Source organism: Impatiens glandulifera, chromosome 1 (assembly GCF_907164915.1).
Source record: "Impatiens glandulifera chromosome 1, dImpGla2.1, whole genome shotgun sequence".
NCBI classification, from domain to species: domain Eukaryota; kingdom Viridiplantae; phylum Streptophyta; class Magnoliopsida; order Ericales; family Balsaminaceae; genus Impatiens; species Impatiens glandulifera.
In genome coordinates, this window is record NC_061862.1 from 11,176,664 (window position 1) to 11,188,470 (window position 11,807).

An 11,807-nucleotide genomic window follows, 5' to 3' on the forward strand; every position below is an offset into this window, starting at 1 on the left:
TAAATTATTTTAAAAAAAAAATGTGAAAGGAAGAGATAAGATATTTGGATTATCTCTTGAATGTGTGGTATTCATATATATAAGCAAATATGACTATATGGCCTCTTCCTTTCATTATTCATTCAATAACTAAATCTTTTATTTTTATTTTATGAAATCTATTTTACTAAAATTTAAATTATTGTTATTTATGAAATTCAATTATAAATTAGTTGGTAAAATGAAACCAAAAACAATAGGTCAAGTAAGATCCTCCCCAGAAGCTCTGTTTTATTCTTGTACAGATTTCACTAAAGGTCATACCTTTGATGATCCTACGGCTGCAAATGTGTCTCTCTTGCAAAGCAAATCTATGAAAGATTAAGGACATTTCTATTTTTGGCAAAACCATCTTTTGAGCTGAGCTACTACGCCACCCATTGGCTGCTCAGTTCATTCATCACCACCAGAAAGCATCTCTTCTAGAAATTTGGTCTCCCCCCTTTGCTTTCTGGTCGTCCCTTCTGGCCGAATCTCGACTTTGGAGCTTTACCCACTTGGGTTTGTTAGGTTAGGTCGAATTGAAACCTATCAGTGGAAAAAGCTTCGCTTAGGTTCGGTTAGGGCACTCAAATCTTAAAGGGTAAGTCTTCTTTGTTTACTGTATCATCATCATCATCATAGCTATCATCCGTGTTGCAGTATTACTTTTTTTGACTGATTGTTCGGATTCCTGGGATCAATTTCTAGTTCCTGGTAATTCATTTATGGGTATAAGTTTTCTGTTTTGACCAACATGTTTGGAAGTTTGACTCTTTTTTCCTTTACAGGATTTGGATCTTGGTTATACGAAAGAATGAGTTTTTGGACAGATGATTCATTGATGAGATATCGGCAACATTTTCGGAAAGAAATATAGTTTTGTAAGTTTATTTTTTTGAATCAACTAGTCTTGGTAGATGGAATACCCGTTTTCCGACATAGATAAAGCAGCCAAGGGATATTGGAATTCTTCAAAAGCTCACAAGGACGGAGAATCAGCAGATTCTGTTGGTACGATGTATGCGATTCAGGATGATTCATCTTTGAACAGTCGTCTGGATTATATGAATATGAACATCGATTCGTATGTTGGCTGGTGCAGTAGCCCCCCACCAATGACTGACCAGTTGTTTGCTACTTTTGCATCATCATCTTCACCGTCCCTTCTTCAGTCATTGCCAACGGGTTATCCTTCTGCCTTTGATTCATCAAGTTTTGGAGACTATGATGTTATGAATGAATCTTATGGCAAGTTTTGTAGTGAGGAAAATATGTTTCAGCAGATGGATTATAGTTTGTTTCATCATCTTCCTACGGATTCCACTCGCAGGGATGATGATGAAGATGATTCCTTATGCACTTTAGATGTTAGTAAAAATGTCTCAGATACAGGAAATTACAATAGTATTATCCCTAGATCACCTTCTAAGCCCCTTTCTGAAAAGATGCTCAATGCATTGTCTTTGTTCAAAGATTCATCTGGAGTTGGGATTTTAGCTCAAGTATGGGTTCCTATCAAGCAGGGAGATCAACTTATCTTAAGCACTTGCGAACAGCCTTACTTGCTCGATCAGATGCTTGCAGGCTATCGTGAAGTGTCCAGGTTGTTTACTTTCTCAGTCGAAATGAAACCTGGTTCTGTTCCTGGACTTCCTGGTCGTGTTTTTGCTTCGAGAGTTCCAGAGTGGACCTCAAACATAGTACACTACAATAAGGAGGAGTATCTGCGGATGGAACATGCAGTTAATCATCACATACGTGGTTCCATAGCTGTCCCTGTTTTTGAAGACGATGATCTTGACAATTCTTCATGCTGTGCTGTTCTAGAACTTGTCACAATGAAAGAGAAACCCGATTTCGACCAGGAGATGGAGAATGTTTGCCGCGCTCTTCAGGCTGTGAATCTGAAGAGCTCTTCACCTCCTCGGTTTCGTCCTCAGGTATGTATCATCATCATTTGGATTTTTTTTCATTGCCCATGTGGAAACACTTTCTTTAACTTATTACATTAGTTGCAGTGCTCGTCGAAGAATCAAACGGCTGCTTTATCCGAGATAACCGATGTATTGCGGGCCATATGTCACGCTCATAAGCTACCTCTCGCTCTAACGTGGATTCCCTGCAGTTACTCCCAAGGAATTGGCGATGAAACTATCCAGGTACAAATTCGAGGGAGTAATCGCGGTTCAAATGGGAAAAGCATCCTATGTATTGAGAATACAGCTTGTTATGTAAACGATCGAGAGATGCAAGGGTATGTTCTCGCGTGCGAAGAACATTATCTGGAGGAAGGTCAGGGAGTGGCCGGAAAAGCTTTGCAGTCGAATCATCCCTTCTTTTTCCCTGATGTGAGGAGTTATGATATCAGTGAATACCCGCTAGTTCATCATGCACGCAAGTTCGGCTTGAATGCTGCGGTTGCAATCAAGCTTAGAAGCACGTACACAGATGATGACGACTATATTCTTGAATTATTCCTTCCTGTTACTATGAAAGGGAGCAACGAGCAACAACTTTTGTTGAACAGCCTCGCGGGAACCATGCAAAGGATCTGCAAGAGTTTGAGGACAGTTTCTGAGCCAACAGACGGAAATTTAAGCTCTGTTACCAACAATATGACAATCAACATCCCCGGTTCAGATGATGTTCGCGAACAGGTGATTTCAAGCCACTCGTATCTTGTTTGGAGTGAAGTCTACTATGTTTCTTATTGGTTTTTGGTGTAGGCGAGCGGATCAAAGAGGCAGCAGAGTGAGAAGAAACGAAGTAGTGCAGAGAAGAATGTCAGTTTAAGTGTTCTTCAGCAATATTTTTCTGGAAGCCTGAAGGATGCTGCTAAATGCATTGGCGGTAGGAACGATCGAGTTGTGTAAAAAATGAATCTTTCGATTGTGTATCTTGCTCCCCATTTTTACTTCAAATGTTTTGTTTGCAGTTTGCCCAACTACACTGAAAAGGATATGCAGACAACATGGAATCTCAAGGTGGCCATCCCGTAAGATAAACAAGGTGAATCGTTCGTTGAAGAAAATCCAAACTGTTCTCGACTCAGTTCAAGGGGTTGAAGGTGGGTTGAAGTACGACCCCACTAGTGGGGCCCTCGTGGCTGCTGCCGGATCCATGCCTCCGAGCAAAGATCTCGAATCTCTAAGCCCCGTCTCTGCTGGTTTTACATTGCCCATTACTACTTGTGGTGACGATGAAGAAGGGGTAATAAAGGGCCGTAACCAACCCACTTCGTCTGGAATGACAGATTCGTCAGGTTCAACTGGCCAAGGGAGTTCGTCGAGTAGCGAAAGCTTTGGAGAAAGGCAAAACAATAAAACCCAAACGGGCTCGGAGGAAGGTGGATCAAAGGTTAGTGTTAAGGCTACTTACAAAGAAGATACAATAAGGTTCAAATTTGAGGCTTCTGGTGGATGTGAAAAGCTATTCGAAGAAATATCTGGGAGATTCAAATTACAGTTGGGGACATTTCAGGTCAAGTATTTGGATGACGAAGATGAATGGGTGATGCTGGTAACCGACTCTGATTTGCTGGAGTGTTTGGAGATTCTCGATTTTGTAGGGGTTCGGACTGTCAAGTTCCTTGTCCGCGATATTTCTAGCTCCACAGGGAGTTCTGGCAGTAGCAACTGCTTCTTGATGGGTGGCTCGTGATATGATAACTATAGCTGCATTTTGAAAGCAACAACCGCTGTTTTGAAATGACGAACACGCCCCCTATCGCGCATTGCAGTTTGGGGGTGAGGGGGTGCTAGCAAGAATCAAGAACAGGTCTGTAAATGGGTGTTAGAGTTGGAAATTAATAAATGAAATGAAATGAATAGTATATAGTATTTGTAGTGTGTCATTGAGTTGGTAAATTATAGTTTCCCAATCAATGACCAGCCAGCCATACTAGCTAAGCTAAGCTACTACCACTGCTTGTATATTCATTATTATTGCTATTGTGTATTATGTGATATTAGTATTAAGCATACTTGAGTCATTCAGTGAATATTTGATTGAGGTTTTTGGGTCAATTGTGAAGAAACAAAAATATATATATATCATTTTTTGAGAAACTGTTATTATAGATGCTATGTATATAATTCCTGTACAGCAGCTACCTGTGAAAGACGGGATATGATGAGGAATGTCGAGCTGAGGAGAAAGAATAACCAGAATCTGATTAAAGGTACACATCAGTAATCCCAGAAATTCTGCTGAAATCTATAACTGCATTCAGCCTGAGATTATTTCTGATTGCGATTACTGCACGAAATTTGATAGGCAAGTGATATGTCTGAAAATTATTGCAATACTGATGAATGATGGTGTTGATTTCCTCTGCCTGTGATAATTGTATTTGAATTCTTTGATTCCATTTATTTTGAAAATCCAGTACTTAATAACATAGTCTCAACTTATAGTTTCTGAAGATTAAGCCTGTTTAGGATGGAAAATCTAAATGGCTAATGAAACTCACTCTGTTTAGGGATGTATAAACTGGTTACGTTTGTTCTGCCAATGTCTTGTTTGAACCTGTTACATGTTTGAGATTTGTAGGTAAATCTGCCAAATTACGAAACATTTGTCACCTTTTTTAAGTGTTGATTTGGTTGAACTATATCAAATGGAGGTATGTAATGAATTCTAGAATTAGTCCTTATGCCAATGTCTCGGTTAGATCTTCAGTCATGTCTTTTGACATCTGATATAGTTTAAGAGATGATTCAGATTGCACTTGATCTCCATAACAGTAGACTCGGGTTCCAATTGCAGCTCTTCCAACTATAGACTATAGGTAACCTAACCATAATCAAAACAATTGATAGATTCACACCTATAAATATTGTATATTTTATCCATAAGTCATTTTCAGATAAACTTATAATAAACATGATGAAGGACATAGTTAAGGATTCAGGACAGCTCTCCAATCATTTGAACAGATACAGGCTTTGTCTGTTCCATGTTTTTTAAGAGAGGAATAAACTAAACTTTGATTCCCTTTGCTTTGCAAGTTGCACTTCGGCTATCTACAATTGCCCCTGTTAGGATTAAACTAAACTAAAATATTTGTAGATTATGAGGTTTAGGATTATTTGTTTTGGTAGATTTGATTTTTTTTTTCCCTTGAATCACAATATCGATCATTAAGTATAGAAACTAGAAAGAACTTGAACTCTCCCAGGTTTTCAAATGCGGTTTAAGCTAGAAAATATTTAAATTTTGCACTTAGTCCTAAATTACAGCTTAATGGTATTGTTTCTATCATCACCACATTGTCTTCTACACTATGCAAGGAATTAATCTACTAATTTATTTCTTAAACTAAATTATGGTTGCTTAAGTTTCATAAATATACTTTATTCTTTGCTAGGTTCATCCTAATTAATGTAGACAATGACCCATTCTTTGTATTTGTCTTCTTCTTTGGATTCCTTGATTAGATGAAGTAACAAATTTTATTTTCTAATAACAATTTTTATTCAGTTTATTAGGGTTATAGCGTTACTCTCTATTATGAACGACGTTTAATTGCGGAGTTCTTAGCGTGTTGGTATGATCACATAATTAAATAAAAAGAAAAATGATGGATGATATTATCTTCATTGCTTTTAAAAATATAATTGTCCCTTTTTGTTGCTATCAACTAAACATATAATATTAGCATGAAAATGACCCTTATGGCATAATTCTAATTAAACAATTATATACAAATTAAGGCATAGAGATCCATCCCTTCTTTATAATGAAAATGGTGAAGTCCGTACCATGACCAAATGGAGAGAACACTTTTTTCTCCAAGAGGCTCATCTACACATGTTGACTTCCCATCCTACATCAATTATCACCACACCAATACTAATGGTGATAAGCAAAACACCGATATACAAGCCCAATCTAGCGGCCACATGTCAACTAGCCAATCGTCGGATTCCAGTGATCCTCCCCGTGGGGATGGGAAATGGGCATCGAGACTCCTTAGGGAGTGTGCAAGAGCAATATCCGAGAAGGACTCTGGAAAGATCCACCATCTCTTGTGGATGTTAAACGAACTCGCATCCCCTTATGGGGATTGCGATCAGAAACTGGCGTCGTACTTCCTTCAAGCCCTCTTCTGCAGGGCCACTCTATCCGGGAATAGGTGTTACCAAACCCTAGTGTCGGTGAACGATAAGAGTCATTCGTTTGATTCGGCTAGGAAGTTGATACTTAAGTTCCAAGAGCTAAGTCCTTGGACAACTTTTTCTCATGTAGCATTGAATGGTGCAATATTGGAAGCCTTTGATGGGGAGAGTAAGCTTCACATAATTGATATAAGTAATACTTTTTGCACTCAATGGCCTACTCTTTTAGAAGCTTTGGCCACGAGAAACGACATGGACACCCCACACTTGAGGCTAACCGTCATCGCGACGACGAACATGGTGAGATCGGTCATGAAGGATATAGCCCAAAGGATGGAAAAGTTTGCTAGGCTCATGGGAGTTCCCTTCGAGTTCAATGTCATAAGTGGGATAAACCACTTGGGAGAGCTTACAAAGGAAGTTATAGGCATCCTTGAAGACGAAGCAATCGCAGTGAACTGCATGGGAGGTTTAAGGAGATCAGAGGTGGAAAAAAGAGGGGATGTGATTCGTATGATAGAGTCGCTTAACCCGCGTGTGATAACAATTGGAGAAGAAGAAGCCGACATGTCTAGCACGAGAGATGACTTTGTCAAATGTTTCGACGAGTGTCTTAGGTTCTATACGTTGTACTTAGATATGCTAGAGGAGAGTTTTCCCACGACAAGCAAGGAAAGGTTGATGCTAGAACGCGAGTGTTCGAGGAGCATTGTTAATGTTTTGGCTTGCGACGACAACTCTGGAGATTGCGAGAGAAGAGAAAGAGGGTGCCAATGGTCGTGCATACTAAAAGAGACTTTCTCTCCGGTTTCATTCAGTGATGACACGATCGACGACTTGAAGGCGTTGCTAAAGCGATATAGAGCCGGTTGGAGCCTAATGGTGCCGCAATTAGAGGCAGATTCAACATCGGGGGTATACTTGAAATGGAAAGAAGAACCGGTGATATGGTCATCAGCATGGAAACCACTAAAAAATGGTGATCATCCTAATTATGTAAAACATGATGAAGCTTCTTTGGTTTTGGTATAATAGATGTTCTTAGAAATAAGGATGGATATATTATTAGAATATTGATCAAGTATTAACCATCTAAGATATATATGCTCTTGTCCTCTTCAATTTTATTAAAATTGTGAAACTTTATGGGTAATATTTTAAAATTTTGAATTAATTTTTAAAATTTTATTATTTTAATTTATATATAAATTCTTAAACTAAGTTGAAATCTTACGAGTTTATAAATAATTTTTATAATTTATTTATTTATTTAAATAAATCAACTAATGTAATTAATTTTGTAATTTTTTTTTTTATAATTAATTAGTTTTATATCTAATTATATATATTTTTAAAAATAATCTATTTAAAAAAAAGTTCTTAATTACATATAAATAATAATAATATATAACTAATATTCTTTAATACTAATATATATATATGGTTGGATCTTCTTTTTTTTAATGGGTTGGCTAGTCTTTGTTAGAATTTTTTATTTACTTAAATGATTATTTATAATATTTTTAAGAGAAAAAATATAAAAGAAAAAAAAGGAGTTTTGAACATGGGATATTTTCCTTATAATTCAATTGAAAGGCCCATAAATTTTTAACCCAATATATCTTTTTCCACTCGGCCCAATAAATTAAAACTGATACTTGGAAATCAATATTTTTGTTTTATTAAACTTTGAAAGCTAGGGTTTATTCATCTCTGTCAGCCGTCTTCGAGCTTAAGCAGAAGAAGAAGAAGAAGAGATCTGATCAAAATGGTACTCTCTCTCTCCTCTATACGTTGTTAGCATGCTTCTTCAAACAAGCTTAAATCATGCGATTTCAAGTCCCATGATTGCTTTTACTTCTTGTTTTAGATGATAACTTTCATTGTCCGATTTGGTTTCTGTCAGATTCTCTCTCTCGATTTTTCCTAGAGAAATTTCATTTATCTTGTGTATACTTACAATTTAGGGCTTTTAATGAATGTCAACCGACGAACTGCGTGTTTTAAACCGGTAGATCTGTAAATGATGTCTATGATTCATATATCCAGAAATTTATGTTGCCAAATTGAGATTTTTCTGTCTGCAATTGTTTTAAATGGTTGATATATGACAATTTTTTTGATGAAATACATATAGCCAAAGCAAATACACGAGATCAAGGACTTCCTTCTGACTGCAAGAAGGAAGGATGCCAGATCAGTGAAGATTAAGAGAAGCAAGGATATTGTGAAGTTCAAAGTTCGATGTTCCAAGTACTTGTATACCCTTTGCGTTTTTGATTCAGATAAAGCTGATAAGTTGAAGCAATCCCTTCCTCCAGGTCAGTTCATTTCAGATTTTCAATAAATATTATGAACATTGTTGCATGCTGTTATGAAAAGATATTAGGTCTTCTTTTTGTACTCAACATTTGAATCTCACATAGGTTTCTTTTTCGACAATTCTCAGGTTTGAGTGTTCAAGATCTGTGAAGTGACATGACATGAATTTGTTTCTTATTTCAACAATCTTCTGTTTAGAAGTGAGACAATTGGCTTGAAATTTTATAATACTCAAATTCCTTTCTATGGATGTTTTGTTTAATTCAAAGTAGTTATTTAGAAACATTTTGGGTAAGTTCTATTTCAATCCATATATTTTCAATTTGTTAGATCCATCTTCTCTGCCACACCACATGCTCTAAGTTGTGAAATTTTAGATCATGAATTCGAAATTTTAGATAATTTGTTTTGAAAAAAAAATAACGTATTTAGGTTTCTCAAGTTATGATGATGATTTTTATGAGATCAAATATCATGGTACTTAGGTTGTTGAAGGTGCGACGTGGTAAAGTTTTGTAATGATTAAATATTCCTAATGCATAATAAAGATTAATAGTTTGGATATCATTTTATATGAAAGAGTAACTATTGATAAATATTTGAATTAAAGATTGTTGGTTTGTTGAAATGTGGGTAAATGTTTGAAATAATAGTTAAATTGAAACAAGGGGATATGTTGTTTGGTTAAGTGAGTTGGTAATCGAGTGACAGATTTAATATGATGATGATTTGGTGCAAAATGCGGGTAAAAAGTTTGTAGATGATGGTTGGGTGCAAAATAAGAAAGATGGTTATGTGATAAATTGATTATGATATTTAAATATATGAACGAAGATTGCTATATAACGAGAATTATACTTCTACTGAGTAGAGTGAGAATATGAATTAACCTAACGAGTTTTCAAATGATCAATATTCTTTTTCTTTCCTGTTTAATTGGTATTTTAAGGCTCTTGTTTTCGGAATTGTTCACTCTAAAATATAATTTCTGTCAGTTGTTTGTTGTTTCTACTAGCAAAGAACGGTCTTTTATTGTTACACAACTTATTTAAAATCTAAAAAATGTTGTCTTATTAAAAAGAAATTACAAAACATGCCGACTTCGTTAACAATTTGTCGACTTATTAAGAGTTAGATAACCTAACCTTAAAATGCTCTCATAACATTAGCATCCCCATCAACACTTGTTTGTCCACAAATAAGCTGATTAAAAATGTTGCGTCTTCTACATCAACACAAATAATTGAGGGTACTTTGTCATCAACCACAACTCTTCTTCCCATCTAGCATCATCCTCTGAAGCGTTAGACTACCTAATCAAAAATTGTCCAATATTAATTTCATCATTTTAAACAACTCTCTCATCTTTGCATTTTCCGCTTTTTTCTTAAGCTGAGACATTGTGCATCTTTGTTGTAGACAGAATATTAATCTTGTAAGACATATTTCTCACTCGTTCCATTATTTGAAATGGTCCATAGAACTTAGGGCTGAGTTTATGCATCTTTCCTCTCATTGAATCCTGTGAATACGGTTATAACTTTACAAACACCTAATTCCCCACTTGGTAAACACAGTCTACCCTTTTTTAGTCTGATTGTTGCTTCATATAATGTTGTGCACATTGCAAATGAAACTTCAAAAGTTTCAATGGTTCTTCTCATGTCGACAAACTGCGGTCCGCTGCCTTAATTCTTGAGTCTCTTGTTAAGTATGAATGATGAACTGGTGGAGGTTGACCATACACGATCTCATATGATGAAGTTAAAGCTGTCGAGTGGAAGTTTGTATTATACCACCATTCAGCTAAAAGAAATCAATCTACCCATGACTTAGGTTTTTGACCTACCATACATCGCAAATAAGTTTACAGGCTTCGATTAACCACTTATGTCTGCCCATCGGTTTGTTGGTGATATGATGATGACATTATTTGTTCAATACCTTGCAATTCAAACAGTTCTTTCTATAAAGTACTCACAAAATTTTTGTCCCTGTCACTTATAATGGTTAGCAGCATTCCATGTAAACGAAATATATGATCCATTAACACTTGAGCAATATCACTAGCAGAAAATGGGTGTTTCAATCCAACAAAATGAGCCATCTTGGAGAGTCTATCCATCACTACAAAAATAACAAAATAACCATTGGCTTTAAGAAAACTTTCAATGAAGTCAATGGAAATATCACTCCAAACTGATGTAGGAATAACCAAATATTGTAGCAACCCTTATACCCTTGATTCTCCCATTTCTGTTGCTGGCAAACCACACCGTTTTTTTATAAATTCTCTAACATCTCATTCCATTCCTCTTCAAAAATACGTTTGACGCTGTTTCTGATATGTGGCCATCACTCTTGAATGCCCATTACTGTTGAATTATGCATTGTTGAAATAACATAAGTTCTCAAATCTCTATCACAACCCACCACCAAACGCCCTTCTTTACGCAACTGACCTTTGATGAAGGAAAACCCTTATACCCATGAAGGACATCTCCCAAGGTCAAAATGATCTTCTTCAAATTCAAATGTTGATTCCATGATTTCTCAATTCTTTCATTAAAATGGATGAAAATTCAAATATTGTTAAGGAAGATCCCTCTTTTGAAAGTCTCAATAATGCATCTGCTACCAAATTCTTCTTACCCTTCTTATATTGTACTAAAAAATCGAATCCCACTAATTTGTATAATCACTTCTCCTGACTTGGGTTTTAATTTTCCGCTCCAATAGATGTTTAAGAGATTTGTGATCAATTTTAATCACGAATGGTTTAAACTGTAAGTAACTCCTCCATATCTTAATTGCATGTAACACTGCCAACATCTCTCATTCATATCTCAACGAGGCTTGAAGTCTTGGCCCTAACCCTTTACTGATTAATACAATAGGATGTCCTTGATGTATTAAAACTTTCCACATCCTTGTTTTACTTGTATCTGTCTCAATAACAAATTCTTCCTCAGAAATTTGATAGCTTGAGTACTGGTGGTCTCATCATTACACCTTTCAGTTCATTAAAGACCTTTGCCGCTGTCTCATTCCATTCAACCTTGTCTTTTTCAACAGAATTGTCAATGAGATCACAATGAATCTATAATTTTTTATGAACCTTCTATAATAACATGTGAGTCTAAACCCCCCCTCAATGTTTCAGATTACTTGGTTGTGGCCACAATTCAATTGCTGCAATTTTAGACATGTCCAAAGCCACCCCTTCTTGTGAAATCACATGGCCCAAGTAGTCAATCTCCCAACAAACAAAAGCTCATTTTGAATACTTCAAAACTAATCGTTTTTTTAATAATTTAAAAACTAGCCTCAAATGCTTCACATGTT

At 36.1% G+C, this 11,807-nt stretch overlaps 3 protein-coding genes across 3 annotated transcripts; all 3 read left to right on the plus strand.

The window, feature by feature from the left end:
* Positions 1–324: 324 nt before the first annotated feature.
* On the plus strand, positions 325–4,032 carry LOC124919017 (protein NLP8-like). Its single transcript, XM_047459121.1, has 5 exons — positions 325–735; positions 810–1,961; positions 2,034–2,678; positions 2,748–2,871; positions 2,957–4,032. Exons 2-5 carry the CDS (start codon positions 939–941, stop codon positions 3,679–3,681), a joined length of 2,517 nt encoding a protein of 838 aa, XP_047315077.1. The 5' UTR covers positions 325–735; positions 810–938; the 3' UTR covers positions 3,682–4,032.
* Positions 4,033–5,792: 1,760 nt separating this feature from the next.
* Positions 5,793–7,172, plus strand: LOC124910481 (protein SHORT-ROOT-like). The gene has a single exon (XM_047451157.1). It carries the CDS (start codon positions 5,793–5,795, stop codon positions 7,170–7,172), a length of 1,380 nt encoding a protein of 459 aa, XP_047307113.1.
* A 651-nt stretch (positions 7,173–7,823) lies between these two features.
* On the plus strand, positions 7,824–8,793 carry LOC124922183 (60S ribosomal protein L38). The gene is made up of 3 exons (XM_047462918.1): positions 7,824–7,911; positions 8,278–8,461; positions 8,590–8,793. Exons 1-3 carry the CDS (start codon positions 7,909–7,911, stop codon positions 8,610–8,612), a joined length of 210 nt encoding a protein of 69 aa, XP_047318874.1. The 5' UTR covers positions 7,824–7,908; the 3' UTR covers positions 8,613–8,793.
* The last annotated feature ends 3,014 nt before the right edge of the window (positions 8,794–11,807 follow it).

What these genes read in the sequence shown, in the direction of transcription:
- LOC124919017 (XM_047459121.1), top strand. Translation starts at nt 939, where the DNA reads ATGGAATACCCGTTTTCCGACATAGATAAAGCAGCCAAGGGATATTGG. An exon ending in CTCCTCGGTTTCGTCCTCAG is followed by an intron (nt 1,962 to 2,033) that starts GTATGTATCATC and finishes TTATTACATTAG; the next exon opens with TTGCAGTGCTCGTCGAAGAA. An exon ending in TGCTGCTAAATGCATTGGCG is followed by an intron (nt 2,872 to 2,956) that starts GTAGGAACGATC and finishes TTTTGTTTGCAG; the next exon opens with TTTGCCCAACTACACTGAAA.
- LOC124910481 (XM_047451157.1), top strand. Translation starts at nt 5,793, where the DNA reads ATGGAGAGAACACTTTTTTCTCCAAGAGGCTCATCTACACATGTTGAC.
- LOC124922183 (XM_047462918.1), top strand. An exon ending in GAAGCAATCCCTTCCTCCAG is followed by an intron (nt 8,462 to 8,589) that starts GTCAGTTCATTT and finishes GACAATTCTCAG; the next exon opens with GTTTGAGTGTTCAAGATCTG.